General features: G+C 41.0%; 1 protein-coding gene and 1 pseudogene across 7 annotated transcripts in view; both read right to left on the minus strand.

The window, feature by feature from the left end:
• LOC129725075 (tyrosine-protein kinase Drl) overlaps positions 1 to 21,136 on the minus strand; it is a 516,531-nt gene that overhangs the window by 121,138 nt on the left and 374,257 nt on the right. For all 7 annotated transcript variants that reach the window (XM_055680488.1, XM_055680486.1, XM_055680485.1 and 4 more), the window contains exon 5: positions 9,956 to 10,124. In XM_055680488.1, the coding sequence (XP_055536463.1) occupies positions 9,956 to 10,124 (169 nt within the window). The remainder of the gene's footprint in view (positions 1 to 9,955; positions 10,125 to 21,136) is intronic.
• LOC129725077 (cuticle protein 19-like) lies at positions 7,766 to 8,173 on the minus strand (annotated as a pseudogene).

The following is a 21,136-nucleotide window of genomic DNA, read 5'->3' on the forward strand; positions in this document are numbered from 1 at the left end:
TGCTCAGTTCTTTTGAAAGCGAACCGAAGGATCGAAATAAACGCCGCCGAGTGAAAACTTGAAAGGTTCATGAAATTGAAACTTGAAAGGTTCATGAAAACTTGAAAGGTTCATGAAATTCCAGAGAAATGCTGAAATCGACACATTACGTAAGTATAATGATAAGTAACAACGTAAAAAAGAAAATCCCTTAAACGTGGCGTGGCGTGGCAAATTGAGACATACTGTCCCAGTACGAGAATGCTTGGAAAGCCACCACAACTCAACAACTCAAATTCCGTATCATCAGATGTGCCAAAAAAATGAATCGCAAGGTGGTCCAAGCTCCAAATCATGATGGCCAGGATTCCGGAAATCTTTAAGATGGAGGGCCACTATCTGTCCGATTGTTTCTCAACTCAAACCTACCGGAAGAGCTGTATACCACCACGGGACGCCGTGTGGGGATAGCCGAGGTCGGCGACCTACCCTAACTATGACCTCTTAGCTTTGGCATAGACCACCATGAGACTTCATAGGCGATTACTCCAGTATGGGCGAAAATAGCGACTGGAACCAATAAACGAGAAATGAATACCAAAAACAAACAAGTAACGGGTGTAGAGGGACTACCAAATCAATTCGCGCGAGGTGGCACCCAGCGGTCCCCGTAGAAATAGGTTGACAGGCCCCGGCGGTGATAAGGGTAACACGTTAGTTTCCACACTGGATGTAACGGTCGATGGTCGCCAGGGATCTGAAGCAGTACGCCGAAATCGTGGCTCGAATTGAAGCCTCCGGAAAGGAGGCGAGGAGCAAGAGGGCAATTGAATTTAATAAGGTCTAATAAGACCGATAATTTGATTAGACCGATGCCCTCATGCCCTCATTCGTCGCGATCGGCTCCACGAGGCAGGTCAGTAAGCGAACGAGATAGTCCCCGGGGAAGCAGCCATCGACAATGAGAAGAAGCAGTTGGTGGAGCAAGCTAGTACACCAACAGGCTCAAAGGCAGGAACGTCAACAGAAGCGGCGACTGCGGGAAACCCATGGGTTACCGTAGCAGGAAAGGGGTGCCAGGAAGGGAGAAAGCGCCAAGACGGATCGATGACAAAACGTCCGCCAAAGAGCAAGAAGGCGAGGAGCAGAGAGATGCCCTCATACTCAAGGTGAAAATAACGGACCCAATTTCTCACTAAATTAATGCCGCTGAGCTGGCAACCTCAAATATAGCATTTCTTATGTAAAATTGGTCAATAAATCGATTGGTGATGGTTTCATCTTGTGCAGGGCACGGGAAAGGGTCTATTTCGCCCCCTATATTTGCGTGTTTTATGGTTTACTCTGTCGTACTCGTAGCTATGATTGGCGTTGATTTTTTTGTGCAAAAATGAACAAAATCTGCGAATAGATTAGCGGGAGACTCAATAGAGATGGTTCCATTTGGTTCCCGGCCCTAGAAATGGTATGGTTTAAAAGTTAACTTATCACATGTTAAAGGCTCAGGGAATCGAATGGTAATGGTTTCATTCATATGCAGGTCTTGTTAGTGGTATAATTTACCACAATTCACCTTTTTCTCGTAATTAAAACAATAAAAATAAGTTAGACTTATATCCAAAATACGCTTACGTGCTCTCATGGAATCGTTTAGCATTGTATATTTAGTAAACTTAGCTAGATTTATCTTGAATTTTGTAAAACAAACCATTTTTCGCAACGCTTCCATATCCATCTCAAAACTTGAATCACTGCTCAATTATTCATCCCACGACGCCCCCATATTCATCACACTGTTAATCATGAATGAACGTGGCCGCAGCCCGCCGTAGTAGGTTACCTGGATATCCGCTGCAGTTTTTTACGTGCAAAATTGGTATCCTAGGTAACCACTACAGTGCTGAAAATTTATGCCAATTATGTCGGATTAATTCAACATTTTCAGTATGATTTTTTCGTATTAACAGGAACTGATTTGGCAAGTCTTGATTTTCTTCAACGCAGTGAAAACAGATGAAAATACATACAGTTGAAATTTAGGAATTGTAGTAATTCATCTCTTATATTTCTGCTAATTCAAACTTGTTTTAGGAAATTTTAGGTGAACATTTCAAAGATTGAAGCATTCTTAGTGTAGTGAGTGATTTTGTTTAGTGATTCAAATGAAAAGTGGTCCGCTAGTGATGAAAAAAAACTTTGGTTGGCTGCTGAACGAGTCCCGTTTAGTGCTTTGAGGTGAGTTTTTGAGGGTTATACTTTATGAGGAATCTAAAGTGAACTAAGAAGAATCCATTACATGGAATAGTTAGTGGAATAGTTTAAGAAGCAAATATGTGTTTTTTCCTGTTTTCAATTGTGTTTTCATGTTTTATGAGATGAATATATGGGATGAGATGAATAATGGAGCAGTTCCTCTATATAGCCCAATAAACATTGCATGGTTCTACGCAACTGTTTTGAAAAACGACAAGGTATGCACTGCCGCTCATGGCAAGTCCGTCCCAATTGCATTTTTGTCAATTTTGAGTTTATTTATGGAATCAATTCCTTTTGATGTCTACTTTCGATAGAACAAATATTTTTGAATACTTCGTTCTGAGGAACTATGAAAAAAATAGCAAGTCGGTTTGTCCCATAGCAAAAGTGATCGCAAGTCGGTCCCATTGCAAAAATCTTCGCAATTTAACCCCACAGCCAATAATGATTATGAAAAATGTGATATTTACCACAACTTATGGTCTTCAGGTTTAGAATTGGATGTACCAAGTGATATTCGATAGGAGGTTTGATTGAATTTTACACGTTCTACATCGTGTGGCTCTAGCTGATAGTACAATGTTTTCTTCAAGACAAAGTTTCCACCAGTAGCTTCTTTCAGCTGTTGGTTGTTGACAATCAACGCTTCAGGTGTGTCACTGTATTGTTAGTTAAAGCATTCTTGAGTAAATACTACTTTTCGTATTTTATCCGTATTTTATGTAAAGGCGTGGGCCAGAACTGTAACATTAATGTCGTGAATTTTGTTTTGAAGAATTTGTTAGTCATATCAAATACTTCGGTACGCTACTTAGCTGTTTTTTCAACGGAGCAAACATTTTCTAAGCTATATTTGTTCCTTCATATTTGCTTCCACTGCTACGTCGAAGCTGTCCGCCGACACGAACGTGTGACCGCTCTCAGGAAAATTTAGAATAAGTTACCTACATTGATTTCGAATTTATCAGTAGTATCAAATGTAAAAACAAAATCTAATTTTATTCTGAGCGGCGCAGTTGGTACATTATGTTATGCTTCTCACAAAAAACTTGTTTAATAAGGCACGAGAGAAGGTCATTTATGAATTGACCAGCGGTGGATTCATTCCAAACGCAAGCTATAGCACCGCCATTGATTTGCAGTAGTTTGTTTTTCATCACCGGTCGTAGCCGGCTATGGGACTGACTTGCTATCATTCTGGCTACGTACCGTAAAAGTAATCGCATGTGAGTCCCAGCTTATGATTTTCAACAAATTTTAGTCAAATTTTGGTGTTTATACAAGTTTTATTATGTAAAAGTGTTAGATTGTCATTGCAGTACTAAATTCTGTTGATGGTCTTGATTATAAAAGCATTTGAGTGCCAAATTTCACCCAAAGCGTTACGATTTTCAATTGCTGTTTTCTCGTCAGCACCAAAACGCAAATGGGACGGACTTGCTATGAGCGGCAGTGCAGTCCTATCATATTGTCGATAACTAGATGCACATTTTGGTCCGAGGGCTAAAGATTTTTTAAACTTTGCTGCGAGTAGCGAAATTTCCAGCCTCATTCAGCCGGAACCAATGGAGCTAACACAATGGCGTCCAACATATGGCATCCAACATGCAGGAGACAAGGAGATCGAACAGACTACAGGACTAAGGATCGACTTTAACCTCGACAGCTGATCGCTAAACGGAGGATCTTTGGTTTTATCAACAATCCTCAGTTCGTCTAGCGGACAAGAGGAGAGCCCGACAAACTGCCCTTAGGATCGGCAACAAATATAGACATTATACTCTTTTCAGACAGGGTATAGGGATATCAAGAAGTTAGAATCGCTGAAAAGAGACTCCGTAGCCGGAAGAAACGTCCGCATTGGGAGCTATTATTGTGGAGATGGATAGCTCCTTCTCCAGGCACGATGCGAGGAGCTTGTACAACAAGTTTACCGAAAGCAGGAACCGAAACATTTAAGTGTGCTGTTGAACGGCGAGAAAGACAGAGGCGTCGAAAGAAGTAGGATTGATATTGAGAAGGATGGGAAGCTGTGGATCCACCAACCATGGACGAGGTGAAGAATGCGTTCAAAGAGCTGAAGAACTGCAAGGTAGCTGGGAAGGATGCCATTCCCGCGAAGCTTTTCAAAGTGTGAAAGTGTGCTGAAAGTGTGGGATGATTGCCCTCCGACAGGTTGGAGAATCTCATATGTCCGATCTAAAACAGGCCACCACCTAGCTGTAGGAACTATGGAAGCACAATTCTTCTCTATACCGTGTACAAAATTCTCTTCAGTGTCCTTTTCCACAGACTGAGGCCGTTGCAGAAAACTTCGTTGGTGAATACCAATGTGGTATTCGAGAGAGACGCTTCACTATGAATCAACTCTTCAGCTTGGGACAAATTATCGGTAAATTTCGAGAATTCAACTTGCAGACTCACCATCCATTCATAGTCTTCAGAGCAACGTATAATGCGCGACATTGCGATGTGAAAGGTGGACGCGCCCAAACACTCAATGTCGACGCTCGGAAGTATAGCGTACGTTCCACGGTCAAACGCATTTTCCTCTGCTAAGGTGAGCCGTCGAAGGAGGTCGAAGCGAAATCTTCGGTGGAGCTCGGCCGCCCGCAACACTCTTGCTGCTGGGGTAAATTACTCCGCCAGTGGAACTAGTTCGTAAGGACAGCTGACGTGACGAGTATAATAAGACGATTTTTTTTATAAATGTGTGTGGCAACATGGTTGTCTGTTGGAAACCAATTAGACTCATCCTTGACGATTCCACATCACTCGTCATGGTAGTCGGTGAGATATCGGATGCTTTCGTGACGTTAGATGGTTTAAAGCTGTCAAACTTATTGTTCAACATCGCATTGGAAGGTGTTATACGGTGGGATAGAACTGCAGAAAAGCGGCACCATCATGGCGAAGTCTCACGTGCTTCTAAGTTTGGCGGACCATATCGACGTCATTAGTAATAAACATAGAGCAGTGGAAGAGACCTTTGGACCTCTCAAGAGAGGAGCTGCGAGAATTGCGCTAATCATAAACTCTGCCAAAACGAAGTATACGGTGGCTGAGCCGGAGCCCGTCGGATGTTGATGCTGCGGTGGTGATAAATGGGGAATCATTTAAAGTAGTGACGCTTGACAATTAGGTTAACCATGAAATAAAGAGGCGGTCGGTAACCAGTCGATGTCTCGCATCCTGCTAACCCATACAAAACTAGCACGGCGAGCTCTTGGTGTTTTTAGGCGTAGATTTTTTCGGTCAATTCTCAGAGGCCTTCCAATTGGCCTCTGGTGTTTGGTGTTTTGGTGTTTTGTGCAGAGGTGTACCATGAAGTGTACCAGGCACACAAATCGGCGGATATAGTCAAGCGGATAAATCACGGCAGGCTTCAGTAGGCTTGACCTGTAGTTAGAATGCCGGGGTAACGATCTGCAAAAACTATATTTATCAGGAATCCCGATAGAGACCGTTGATATCGGAGTAGACCCCGCACTAGTTGATTGTATGTTGTCCACGAGGATGTGCGCGTAATAGGTTTTAGAGGCGACTGGAGGATAGCACCGAGTAATATGCGAACCTATTCTGGATTCAGCACTGGGACGATAATCGGCCTGTCGCCGCAACAGTAGAGTTAGTACTCTTTCACAAGCGAAAGACGCGTGGAATCACTCCTCCGTTATTGAATGGAGTAAGACTGAGCTTCAATAATGAAACCAAATACCTTGGAACCATTCTGTATATAAACCTGTACTGTAGTGCTTTACTAGACTACGCTACCAAGAAGGTAATTTCAGTGCTCTGGGCTTACAGTACACTGTTCGGCAAGACCTGAACTCTAAAAACACAATTAGCGTTCTGGTTCTATATCACCATAGGACGGCCAAGTATATACTATGCAGCACCTGTATGGTGGCCAAAAGTAAATTGAAAGACTCAGGCAATGTTCAATGTCTGATCTTTCTGTAACTGCCTTGTGCAGCCATGGAAGCTATGCTCTACTTGGTGTCGTAACATCTTCTTGTAAAGAAGACAGTATAGGTGAGCTAAGGATGCGAAGTAATATAACAATACTCGAAGTTGACCGAACGGGCCACCTTAGCACCCTAGGTAATCTCAAACCAACAACAGTTTTTGACTGGATGTAAGCGAAGCCCGACATGGACGTTTCATGAAGAGTGATTGACACAGATCGCTCAATGTGGAGCAATGGAGGGGTAGGTCTTCCATCGGGCAGCGTTCCTACACGAATGGCACAAATATCGGGTTCCAGACTGTGGTCAATGGGTCAGGTAGAAGAGCCATTATCTCTCTTGGTAAGTAGCCAACCGTTTTTCAAGCGGAGATATACGCAATATACGCCTGTGCCAAGATATCTAAAACGCAACTATAGACATGCGCAAATCGGATTCTTCTCAGTCAGGCTGTATTAGTGACATTAAGGTCTGCCAAATATGTCTGGGAGATCAGTGCAATGCTAAGGGTATCAAAGCGTCTTAACTAAGTTTGTTACTTTGGGTACTCGATCACTGCGAAATCGAGGGAAATAAACATGTTGCCAGCCTGAGAAGACAAGCCCCTGCTCAGTAATTCATTGAATCTAAACTGTTTCTGGATACCTCAAAATCCGCCATTAAAGGCGAATTAAGTACGCAGGGTTGCAAACAAGCTAAACAGCTACTCTAACTTTGTGGTTAACAGAAGGTTACTTAGTTCAATTCGTAGTGAACTCCGTTTCAACACGGGACTCCTTAATGGAAACTTGACGTTTTTACAACGCTGACCCTAAGAGCTAATAGAGCACATTTGCTCTACTTTTGCGGGGCTGTTGCTTCCTAGAGGTTCAATTTCTTCGGAACTCCAAACCTAGTCCAAAAATAGTTACTGATTTCATCAATGATGTAATAACGAACTGGAGCACAAACTTGCAACAAACTAAAGTTTATCAATGAGTTCGTAGCGTCCTGTAATTTGTGTACAGCATTCGGGGCCTGTTACAAAGACAACCATTCATGTCGCAGTGGCACTTCTACCCAATGCCCTTCATGCATAAAAAATAAACAAAAAACCATTTGAAAATCCATTTTCACCAGTCACGTGTAAAAGCTCAAGTACTCGCAAGCACGACCTGATTTTGTTTGGCACGCAAGGTTTGCAGCCATTGTATCGTAGAGTAACGAATATAGTGCTTATATAAAACACTCTTTACTCATAGTTCTATCTGGTGGAACATAACACGTGTCATTCAAGGCACTTATGGTGGCATCACTATTTCTCAAAACTATTTTGAGAATTCAATACAAAATAGGGGAGTTTTTCCATGACAACAAGCTTGTGTTACTTTCATTACTTGGACATGTTAAAAACGACAGCAATAGACCCGCCGACTTTAAAGACCTTCACCTCTGCTAATAACTAATAAAAACAATTGAGTGAATAAAAAGAAGTGCGATCAATTTTGCTATAGTTCTACCTAGCTGCAATTAAAAACTTGTCTAATTTCTTTGAATACGGAGAAACACAATCGTCTGTGGTTAAACTTAGTAGTATTGCTGGATGTTGGCGTAACTTTCACCGTGGTGGGGGTGGTGAGCATATCCCTTTCGCTGGACATGAGGCTGGAATCCAGTTTTATGGTCCGAGCTATAGTCAACAATCCGATGTGTGCCATCGGATCCATCCAGCGTGTACTGTCCTTTCACGTGGTCACCGTCGCGATGTTCCCATTGGCTTTTCAGGTCCTATGTGTGGTAATCCTTGACACCGTATTCGTACTTGTACTTGGGATAGGTGTGGTAGTCTTCATGATCTCCTCCGTTGAACTGAGCAGAAGCAACGACAGCCAAACAGGCAATCAGAATGATAATCTGGTAATCGGACTTTTACACAAACGGGATTAACTCTATTTAATAAATAGATATACCTTTAACATTTCGGATCTCCTGTTCAAAGCTTCAACCACACTGTTCAAATTCTGAGCAAAAACTGATATTGAATTGATTGATTTGGTGAACTTTTATATAAAACAGGGCGTTGCTTTCCGTTTTTGCCTTGGTGATCGTTTTATGTTGCCGACCGTTAGCGTGCGATTTAATCATAATCGCAATAAGCTGGCGATTTCTCTATGCCGACATCCACCGATTTATTTGACTAATTATGCCAATTAATTTTTTTCAAGCATTGGCTGCTTATTTGGATTTTTCTTTACCGTTCAAAAGTCAATGTCTTCTAAAAGTCATAAAGATGTAAAGTCTCGAGCGCTTGGGAAAGGAATCATTTTAGGTAGCGCGGTACTAGAAACGTGTTTCAATGCATAGAAATTCATTTACAAATGCTCTCAAACTATGTTTTTTTCGTCATCCTAGGATCACGTTCGATTTTGCTGTGTATAAATCTGTTTCACAGCTTTTAGGAACTGTTTATTTTTATTTATTTCATTGGTGAAATCTGCCGAACTAAAACGTTTGACAAAACTAAGGCTACATTTTTCACCCTGTATGCACATACCTCAGTGTTGCGAAATTTCGACCCAGAAAAATGAAAGTGATCCAACAGCAGTTTCACTCTCACTCACTTCAATCTGATATTGAGTGTCACCCAAGTCAACTATCAGTCCATAATCATGTCAGTCATATAAATGATATATCTTAGTTAATATCGAAATTATTTTATCTGAGCAAATCTATTACATGAAGTCAATGGAGTAGGTAGGCACCTTCATCCTACACCGCATAAACATCGCTAGAGCAACATAGCATGTGCGAAATCACAGTTATGCTGCTAGTCAGCATTACCGCTGTCAACTGATTGGCGCTGCAAGCAATTATCACTGTCAGCTCGTTCGTGTTGATACTGATATGCGTAGTATTCAGTTTCAACTGAGAATCTATCACTGACAGTGATAATTTGCAACCCTGCCTATAATTCGTTTAACTTGAATTGAGCTTTTGTGTTTATGATATTTTTTTCTATACCTTATTAGGATGTAATATATCCTTTTTACTTTCCTTTATTTCTGCCCAAAGCTAAAAAACATGTGTAAATGCATTGTTGACGCATCATTCCAAATTAGTGAACCATCAAAGCCAAATTATATGTACCAGATGGTTGTCAGGACAGCAGAAGCCGTCATGCCGACTTAATGTTCTACGTCTACGTGTAGATTCAAGCAACTGAGCCGAGCACTACGGTGCATTCTCCTGAGAAATAAGCCAGCCGCAAAATTAAATCACGATTTCTTTCTGCAGAACCTACGTACAGTCATTTATCAGACAATCACTTTCAATTGTTCCGTGTCCCATCCCGAACACGAGGGAACAACACAAGACATGAGAAAGTGAAAACCTAAGGACCGACGAGACAGGAGATAAATTGTTGCTTACTTCGCAAGGACGACACTTGCTGCAAAGTAACGTAGGGCTGCCGTTTTTCTTTTTGTAACAGAAAGGTTATAAATGTTCCACACCATGCACACATACATACTTTACGCCGTCTTAACGAACAGTGGGAAAGTAGTCAGCTAATAGAACTCTTCGAAGTGTGATTGTTGCTCAAACATATGGGAAACAAAACTGTCCAGTCATTGGGTTTTTCAACAATTGGGACATATACAATCAATTCACACGCTTTTTTCCTTCAACAATTTTTGTGCCCATAGGAACACTATCTGTAGCCCATTGTGCAGCGGAAACTGGCAGCGCGTAACGCAGTCACAATCATTACTCACTGTAGTGAATCCTGGCGGATCTGCTTGCGGGCACGAACGTACATCGCGCTGGCAATGAGTCCCACCACCAGCACCAGTCCGAGGGCACTAGCGGCGGCACCGAGTAAGGCGGGTGTCTGTGGCGGGGCAATTTCTGCTGCTGGAAGTCGGTGTCGCGGTGGGAAGATGCCTGAAATTAAAAGAAAGCACATAAGCAGACAAACAGTGTTAGAATCTGGATACAGCAGTCGGCAGGAGCGGAAGGCGAGCGGTAAGCCGGCAAAAAGTGAGAATTAATGTTCAATTAGGGAACAACGACTAAAGTCAAATGAGGAAGTGTTCTCGGAAGATGCGGGTGGCAAATTTATTCGATGGGTGGTCTTGGAAGTTTTGGACGCGCTCTGCTGAGTAGATTCTTCTCGCACAGACTGGGTGCTTTATTAACCGCACGAACGCAAATTAATGAAAACGCAGAAGCAAGACGTGAGAAGGCACTCACAATCTATCACGCGGTTGTCGGCGAATTTTTCGTAAATTAAATAACGAAATTAGAGCATATTGCGAATTGTTAGCAAGCTACAATTTGCTTGTGTGCCATACTGTATTAACGGGTTGAGTTTTGGAAAATATTGTGTTGTTTTAATGCATGTAATAAACAACAGTTTTCTTGATGCCTTTTGCTAACTGCTTCGACATTCACTGTTGCTGTCTATCACTTAAAATTGAACGCATGAACGTACATTTCATTTTGTTTGATGAATAACACATGACAAAACAATGTTTAAATAAGAAGTTCGTGTCAACAATGTTTTAAAGTGCATTTTTTTTTTTCAATTTGACTTACACGTTACATAAAGTTGTTTTTTTGTATAATGTGAAATTTTTACCATAATCATAAGTGGTAGTTTTGCTCTTGAGAAGAGTAAAAAAAAGCAAAATTTGAAACCCCAACTGAAACAAACAAGAGAGGAAAAAGCTTTTAGATACATAACGCTATAATTATTTATGGTGACCTTCTCAAGATGGCTTGAAAAATTTAGATTATAGACCCAACCTGCGGTCAATTACTCCTCTCCAGTGGTGCTAGCTGTGGTGCGAGTAGCCTTAATCAAGTAACAATATTTATTTAATCAAAGTTTTGCATGCATTTGGGTGCCATGGTGCTCCCACAGACCGTTATTATAAAAAAAATGCACCAAAGAATCTGAGTACACCATTCGATTCGTTATGACGTCCAGAATCTATGGTCAAAATTTCAAAATCATCGTACGGTACATTTTTGTGTAATGCCCTTTTGAAGGTTGTAAAGTACAAAACCGTGATTAAAAAACAACGAAAAATTTGTTGAAAAGCACGTTTTTTGACCACCATTATATGAAATAACTTCAAAAATAATTTCTTAGCATTCCAAATATTATATTTCAAGACTTTAGCAATTGGTGAAAAGATTTAGTTGAAAATCCCACAGTGCACAGTGGTCTAAATTCGAAAAATTGTGACCGCTTTAGATTTGACCGTGAAAAATTTATTTTATGTTCTCAATGTCTTCAGCAAAATTGTTTCATGGAACAAGGTCTTACTTTTGGCGTTTTTGGTTTTTCGGTCAATCCACCTAACAGTTAGAAAAAAAATTTTTTTTTCTAATTTTCAATATACCAGATTGCTTACTTCAGCAAAGTTGTGGAAAAGTTTAAAAGAAAAACAAATGCTGAATACTGCGATGTCCTATCTGTACGTTGGACTCGACAAAATAGAGTTTTTTGTGGAACACCCCTTCTTAAAATCAATTTTCAGTCTATAATTTTGTCTGCAATGGTCAAAACAATGCAAAATGTTCAAAGATTTTATTCATTCAAGTAAGCTTCCCTCAATACTTTGTAAAATATATTGTTCTGACCAGTATAGACAAAATTATAGACGAAAAACTGATTTTGAGAAGGGGTGTTCCACAAAAAATTTTATTTAGTCGAGTCCAACGTACAGATAGGATTGCAGTATTCAGATTGCAGTAATCATCAATTGTTTTTCTTTTAAACTTTTCCACAATTTTGCTGGAGGAAGCAATCTGGTGTATTGAAAATTAGAAAAAATATTTTTTTATCTAACTGTTAGGTGGATTGATTGAAAAACCAAAAACGCCAAAAGTAAGGCCTTGTTCCATGAAACAATTTTGCTGAAGACATTGAGTACATAAAATCAATTTTTCACGGTCAAATCTAAAGCGATCACAATTTTTCGAATTTAGACCACTGTGCACTGTGGGATTTTCAAATAAATCTTTTCACCAATTGCTAATGTCTTGAAATATAATACTTGGAATGCGTAGAAACTATTTTTGAAGTTATTTCATAAAATGGTGGTTAAAAAACGTGCTTTTCAACAAATTTTTCGTTGTTTTTTAATCACGGTTTTGTACTTTACAACTTTCAAAAGGGCATTAGGCGGCATCCATAAATAACGTAACGCTCATACGGGGGAGGGGGGTATCCTTGAGCGTTAAGATTTGTTACACAGGGAAGGGGGAGAGGTGAGTTAATCGTTACGTAACGAGAAATCTCTGAAGGGATTCCCCAAAAACGAGCATTTTCATCAAGGAAATCCTTCTGCAACGTTACGTAATTTTTATGGAGGGGTAGGTTTTGACGTTACGTTTCGTTACATATGGGGGGGTGGGGGTCCAAAAATCGGGTTTTTTGCGTTACGTAATTTATGGATGTCGCCTTACTCAAAAATGTACCGTACGATGATTTTGAAATTTTGACCATAGATTCTGGACGTCATAACGAATCGAATGGTGTACTCAGATTCTTTGGTGCATTTTTTTTATAATAACGGTCTGTGGGAGCACCGTGGGTGCATGACAAGTTTTCGCTGTAAACGAAATGTTAAGGATGTTTACACCAGTCATATTTGCGATGAATATTTTGTGACATGTAGCTTGAGACCCTAATGCGGCCATTCACCTCTGTCCAGCAACTCCTATCCCAACCTCCACGTGGTGCCGACCGGAATACGAGTAACCTTAGCGAAGATCGGGTAACCAACCCCCGGTGGAAACTATGGTCGTATGCTGACTGGGAAGGGAGTCGTACGCGGCTGTATCCCCATGGGAAATCAGAAAACAAGAGTCATCCGGTGGAGGCCCGTAGATGACCGTATATGCGTATTGAGGATTAAGGGCAAATTCTTCAACTACCGTTTAATTAACACCTACGCACCGACTAACGACAAATCCGATGAAGTCATAGATGGGTTTTATGACAAGCTTGAGCGAATCTATGACGAAAATCCAAAACACGACGTAAAAGTCGTCAGCGGAGATGCAAACGCACAGGCTGGGAGGGAGGAATTCTTCCGACCGGTCGTTGGAAGGCATAGCCTCCGCTCGTTAACCAACGAAAATGGCCTGAGGCTGATAAACTTTGCCGCGGCCAGAGGAATGGCCATATGTAGCTCCTGTTTTCCACGTTTGAATATTCTGAAGCACACCTGGAGGCATCCAAATGGAGGAGCCTGCTCCCAGATCGATCATGTACTGATTGACGGTCGGCACTTTTCACATGTTACTGATGTTAGGTCTTTTCGAGGACCAAACATTGGCTCTGACCATTATCTCGTCGTTTGTAAGATCAGCGCACGGTTGTCGAACGTGCTGAAATCTCGCACAGAGAGGACGACGCGTTTCAACGAATACGCCAGCGAGCTGGATCAACGGATCGCAGAACAGCAGGAGGAAGGAGTGGAAGATATAAATGGGCTGTGGAGCAGCATCCACGGCACCATCGAAACGGCTGTGAGAGAGGTGATAGGTACGACGCGTGGAAGACAGCCTAATGGTTGGTTCGATGCCGAGTGCCAGAGAGCGACAGATGAGCAGAACCGTGCCAGGAGCCGCGGCCTCACTGCGGCTACGCGTCAGAACAGAGAGAGATACAGGGTGGCAAGAGCTGCCGAAAATAGAATCCACCGTCGGAAGAAGCGCGAGTACGAGGATGAGGTGCTCGCCATCGCAGAGGACAGCAATGCTCAAAACGACTGGCGGAGATTCTATAGAACTGTCAACAGAGTCACAAGCTGGAATTTCTCTGTACCGGTCATGTGTAATGACAAGGACGGCAACCTGCTTACTGATAAAACGACAGTTGCAGCCAGGTGGAAAGAGCATTTTCAGGCGCTATTGAACGGTGAGGAGCTGGATTAGCAGAGCAGGAACAGGATTACAATTATGAGTGACGAACAAGCTGTGGAGCCACCAACACAGGAGGAGGTGAAAAAGGCGATTAGTGAGCTGAAAAATGGCAAGGCCGCTGGGAAGGACGGTATCCCGGCCGAACTTCTAAAAGCGGGAAGCGAGCGGCTGTACTATGCGATCCACCAGATAATACTAAGGATCTGGGCGGATGAACAAATGCCGAACGGCTGGTTGGTCAAGGCCTCATATGCCCTATCTATAAAAAGGACCATCGATTGGATTGTGGCAACTATCGAAGCATAACGTTGCTCATCTCCGCATATAAAGTGCGCTCCCGTATCCTGTTTTTCAGATTTAGACCGTTAACGGAATTCTTTGAATACCAGGCTGGTTTTTGGCAGGGGCGTTCCACGACGGACCAAATCTTCACCCTGCGAGAGATCCTCGTTAAGTTCCGGGAGTACAACTTACCGACTCACCATCTGTTTGTGGACTTCAGGGCGGCATACGACTCAGTGGAAAGAAACGAGCTGTGGCAGATCAAGCTGGAACACGGTTTCCCTACGAAACTAACTAAGCTGTGTCGTATGACGCTGGAGGGATCAAAATCGTGCATGTGGATAGCTGGCGAAACATCAGCCACATTCGTAACGTTGGCTGGACTGAAGCAGGGACGCAGCGCATCTCCAACTTACTGTTTAACATCGCTCTTGAGGGTGCAGTACGAAGAGCAAACGTGGAAAGAAACGGTACGATCATCACGAAATCTCACAGGCTTCTTTTGCGGACACCATCGATATCATTGGTATCAACCGTAAGGCCATGGAGGAGGCCTTCGTACCTTTTAAGAGAGAAGCAGCGAGATTGGGACTAGTCATTAACTCTGCCAAAACGAAGTACATGGTAGCTGGCAGAGAGCGTGGAAGTCCCCGTGGTGTTGGTGCTGAGGTGGAGATAGATGGGGAACGATTTGAAGTGGTTGACGAATTCGTTTATCTTGGTACACTTGTGACATGTGACAACGATATGAGCCGTGAAGTAAAACGACGAGTTGCAGCTGCGAACAGGGCCTTCTACGGACTACGTAACCAGCTAAGGTCCCGTAGATTGCAAACTCGCACAAAACTAGCGCTGTATAGGACGCTGATACTCCCGGTGGCCCTTTACGGACATGAATCATGGACGCTGAGGGAAGCTGATCGACGAGTGCTCGGAGTTTTTGAGCGTAAAGTTCTGCGATCGATACATGGCGGTAAACTGGAAGATGGAGTGTGGTGCAGACGCATGAATCACGAGTTGTACCAGGTATACAAACATGCTGATATAGTGAAGGTAATACAGCGGAGCAGGCTTCATGATTTTTTAGTTCTTTATGTTCTTCTGATTGGATTATTTTTTTTGGTAACATATGAATATGGTAAATTATTTCATTCAAAAAAATCGCCTCTATTGGCGACGACTGTTGATTTGTGCACAATTCGCTTTCTTTGCTCGGGAGAAAGGCCACGCATATTCAAAATTTCGCATCAAATGTTAGAAAAAATGACAGCATCTGTTTCTTTTGGATGTAAACAACAGGACGCAGCCAACGTTTGGTTGAATACTGCACGTTATTTGAAATGACGGTTGATCGTAAGTGTATTTATAATAATCGGAACGGTCTATAGGTGCGTACTTGTCCAAGCCTTATTTATCTATTCGGTCTAATACTGTTACCAACCAAATAATTTCTATTTCGCATGCTCCGTACGTAACAAAACGACGACGGCTGATCGATTACTCTCCTGTTTCGACATCTTCATGTTTACTCAACACTGTTTGTTAACATGTGACTTCTAATTATATAATCTATCCAGTGCTACCAGATTCATCTGAATATTGATCCGCAACCATAAGAAATTGCTATATTAAATTTTATGCGAAAATTCGTCGCGTGCCTTATATAATACTAGTTCTGGTTATATCAACCACTAAAAAACATTGATATAAACAATTTTGTTACTTGGGTTGTGAAGATCGGGTGTAAAACCCCGGTGAAAGATGAAGTCATTTGCAGTACGCGTCTGTTCCCCACGTTCTTCCCTCATTAAAGACTTAGGCGGCGATTGAAAACTCGGTACTTGTAACTGTAGATCGCTGTATATTAGGGTGGGACAAAGAATAAATACTAGCTCCCATGCACTTTTCGTGTTCCTTATGGGTACTGTAACAACTGTGTAACTTTTCAGATCGATCGGAGGAACCCCTGATTTGCGCCCGATTTTTAAAGTTTCCATACGATTTTATATGGGAAAATCCACTTTTTCAAAACTTATCCTCTAGAAATTTCCAGTTGGCTCCTAAAAATATACCAATACATGATATTTGTAGGAAATGTAGGCGCTACAAAATTAGTAGAAAAAGTTATTCACCTTAAAATAATAGAATGTCTGACGAACGGCTCAACATTGAATTTTTCCAGCAACACTGCTGCAGCATGCTGCTGTTGCAAACTCAACAACGTAATGAGAAACAGTTTCGCGTAGAATTAAGCTTGAAAGCGTGATTTTTGCTCATAGTATCTTCGGAGAAAATGCTTAGAATATCAATCCCTATATTTTGATAGTATTCGTTGTGTGAGTATAGCCTTAAAAGTGAGAAATCAGCTTTCTAAACACCCCTACGTAGTGAAAAACATTTTCGTGTGGGATTAAGCTTGAAGGTATGATATTTTCCTCACGTTATCTTCATTATCGGAGAGCTTGCTTAAAATATCAACTATCAAGTTTAAATGTAAATTGATTACACACCCTAAAAGAGGGAAGTAAACTTTCTGAACACCCACATCGTGTGACACAACAAAATAACAAAAGATCCCGATCAACAGAATTATTTGCTGAGCAATTCTTGCTGAAACTAGGCCACTAGGTCTTTCAAATTTGATATAATTAAATTGCATAATTGCAATTGCAATTTTGACCATGTTTGCAACTACCGATCTTCGATCTGAGACCAGCATTGGAAAGCTGAGAAAAAATGCTATGAGATGCAAGAAAAAAATTAGGTAAGCATCGGTGTTAACCCATCAATTGAACCAATTTTCAAAGCTGAGTTTTAAAATATTCAACGTACACCGCGCGATCAGTGTAGTAACCTGTCTACTGAGACCAAGTGGAAGCACATGTTAAAACCCTACTTGCTACATATATCATAATCGATAGACACAACTAGTACGCCACTATTGTTTTTTGAGTTTAGTGAGAATAATGAATACAACACTAGCATGTTTGATACTAGCAAAGCGATAGGTTTTTTTATTACTAGGCATTATTATAATGAAGATAACGTGAGCAAAATATCAGACCTTCAAGCTTAATCCCACACGAAAATGTTTTTCACTACGTAGGGGTGTTAAGAAAGCTGATTTCTCACTTTTAGGGGTATAAATCATACAACGAATACTATCAAAATATAGGGATTGATATTCTAAGCATTTTCTCCGTAGATACTATGAGCAAAAAATCACGCTTTCAAGCTTAATTCTACGCGAAACTGATTCTCATCACGTTGTTGAGTTTGCAACAGCAGCATGCTGCAGCAGTGTTGCTGGAAAAATTCAATGTTGAGCCGATCGTCAGACATTCGATCAGTTTAAGATGAATAACTTTTTCTACAAATTTTGTAGCGCCTTACAGTCTTCAGAAGAATTATCCCCAGGAAAATTTCCTACAGATATAATGTATTGTTATATTTTTAGGAGCCAACTGGAAAATTTCTAGAGGATAAGTTTTGAAAAAGTGGATTTTCCCATATAAAATCGTATGGAAACTTTAAAAATCGGGCGCAAATCAGGTTCCACCGATCGATCTGAAAAGTTACACAGTTGTTACAGGACTCATAAGAAACACGAAAAGTGCATGGGAGCGAAAAAAGTAGGAGGGTGGTATTCAAGACACGACCGCATGACGTTGGACTACGGTGTTCTTATATTCCATTAAAACAAATAATAGAGAGAATTGCAACTCTAGTATTTGCTGCAATTTTATCTAACAGTGCATTTCTGGATGCTGAGACGTTAAAACGTTATAAATAATAATATATACTAAAAGAATGGATATCTTTTATTTAATCGCTGTCATTTCATACATATTCGAATCAACCCTTTGTTTGCTGCACTACCAAGACAATCATTTAATTGAGCGAATTGGTAAAATTTTCCTATCTAAGCAAAAAGCAAACTTTACGAAACTATCTGAAATTGGAGCCCAGAACGATTCAACCGAAAATTTTAAATTTGAAAATTGTTTGACATTTAATCGATAAAACTCATGCTAGGTTTGTTCCAGCCCAGCATATAACTTCATGTATTTGAAAAAAAAAAAAAAACGTTTGGTTCAATAACTCAATATAGCAAGAGCTCAATCACACGTTTTTCGGTAGTTGTTATCAAGGTTTGGGCGAGTGACAGGAAAATATCTTAACTTCTTCAATTGTGATTTAGAGCATTTCTAATTGTTTTGTTATTTTTCACGATAGCGACAAGTTTGTTTCTTTCTCTGTGTGCGAGAAACAAAATCAAAACCGCGCACCGAGAAACAAAAACGAAAATTTAATGAATGCTCATTGAGAAAACTTGCAACTCTTTTTACCAATAACTTATGATACTCAAAAGAACCCGTTTTGATCTAAATCAAATTTCTAGTAAATCAGTGTTGATCATTCATAGGTGGTAATTTTTCCTCGATGAATAAAGACTGGCTGAAGAAGTTAAAATCGCTGCTGTAAAATCAAATTCACAACTGTGTTCGTTAAGACGTTTTAATATTTTCAATGACAATAATAATCTTCGATAAACACCCGCTATAGTTATTCACACACATGCTATAACTATCTAAACACGCGTTAAAACTATTCATACACACGCTGTAGCTATAGCTATCCATACACACGCTATTCCTTTCCATACATCCGATACAACTATCTATACACACGCATAAGCTATCAAACCATGTGCTATTACTATTCATACATACGCTATAACTAATCATTACACACGCAGCAGCTATCCACACACAAGCTATAACTATCCGTACACACGCTGAAGATATACACGCAATAGCCATAATATGCTACACATGCTAGTGTCTTACACACGCTATAGCTACCCATACACACGCAACAGCGGCATCCCTATCATCGCAAATGTCATAGCAATACAGATGCACATACGCTATATGTGCACACTGCACACACACCCAACGTTTTCACCCAACGATATCTGAATTGGATTACCGCTGGTGGGGTCCAACTCAGATCGAAGGAGCACCGAACTGAATGAAGAAATGCAGCTTCCCACTACCTCCGCCGCTGCTGCCTGATACCACCGCTCTGGTTCTGCTGCAGCTCAGTTTGGCCGCTGGAATCAGCCACCGCTGCTGATTATACATCACTTGTTAACTGATGACTGCTATGAGACGACGCAGGCTATTATATAGCCCAAAGCAAAAATCCATCCGCGAGCAAACAAGAAGCGAGCTTGTGATTGGTTGAATGTGCACGACTTTTAACACAACTTTTAACTAGTTTAGTATCGAAAACATATTTAAATTATTATATGACAATCTTGCGCAATATTTCCCCTATCAATCAAGCCATTGGTGTTTAGAATCTGTTCAGTGGTAATGATAAAAGAAGCATTTTAAAACGGTGTTGAAACACCTGTTTCAGCTACCGAAAGCGAGCTCGTTATTGGTTGAAAGCTGTGAGACTGTTTACAAAGTCAGATCGGTTGTATCCGTTAGTGTCGACTGTGCTTGTGAAGAGAGGTGGTGATTGGTTGCTCGGTATGATTTAGACAAGCGATGTGATTTATCAATTTTTCAATAGTGTATCTCGAACAATAGGTTATTTTTGTTACATAAATTCAACCGTAAAAGAATTTCTGATCGGTTGATGCCAAAACCACGAAATTCTGAAAAGAAATGACTGATATATAAGCGCTCAAAACCTGACCACTTTTCCCTGGTTTTCCCCGGTTGAATTACTAGATTCTCAAATTCAGGTGCCTAACTTCGATATAGACGTTAGTCCAACGTCAAAAAGACACCAACGCTTTTTCCCATACAACTGTGTCCCAGTCTATTGTATATCCTAGTTGGTATGGGTATCCTACTTGGTCAGTTTGAATTCTGCCACTTTGATACCAATGCGCAGGAGTTTTACCGGAAGGCCCAGGACCAAAGCGGAGGCACAATAAACGAGCTAGGCACTAGCTTCATCGTGTCGAGTAAGATACAAAATCATATGATCACGTTGCACGCGATTAGTGATAGGGTCGTCATGTATGTTGCCATCTTACAGCCAATACATAAACAATCGAAGCTCCGCCACCAAGTTGTGATTTATCGAAACGAGCATCAAATATAAATTTTACCATCAAACCCTATACTACGAATGCAACGCTATGATCTCAGCCATATCAGTTTCAGGCCTTCGTTAATAAGAAGCGGAAAGTAAATGGTTCACCCTCAACTATTTTTTGCTCTACTCGCGAGCTCTACTCAAAGAATAACCAATCGCTTTGGAAAACGCTTTAATTGTGTATTTGACGACACAATATGCAATCCTTAACAAATTGAGAGTGCGCTTGTTAAAGTCGAAGTCGTCGGCCTCTATCTGGTTCTCTGCTTTCTGGTTCTATCTGGTTTTCTGCTCCGTGCTACGTGGCCAGCCCACTGTAACCTGCCGTGTTTCATCAGCTTGACAATATCATAAAGATCGGATTATTGAAGCTAGTGTCATAAAAAGAATGAATTCTATATACCATTTCGTTCCTTGGAATGTCCTTCACCCTGTGATATATAGCTCTTTACTGTAGGGTCACTTCGGGGGAATCAGCAGGCGTTGAAAAAAGTGACAGTCAGTATTCAAACGGTTTGCCTATCTATCACCTAGCGATTACGATGAAGTGTTCGGAGTTTGAATCAAAGCCGATTTTCGAATTCTCCTTGTTTCCATATACGAAACGTGTT

Source organism: Wyeomyia smithii, chromosome 2, assembly GCF_029784165.1.
Source record: "Wyeomyia smithii strain HCP4-BCI-WySm-NY-G18 chromosome 2, ASM2978416v1, whole genome shotgun sequence".
NCBI lineage: Eukaryota > Metazoa > Arthropoda > Insecta > Diptera > Culicidae > Wyeomyia > Wyeomyia smithii.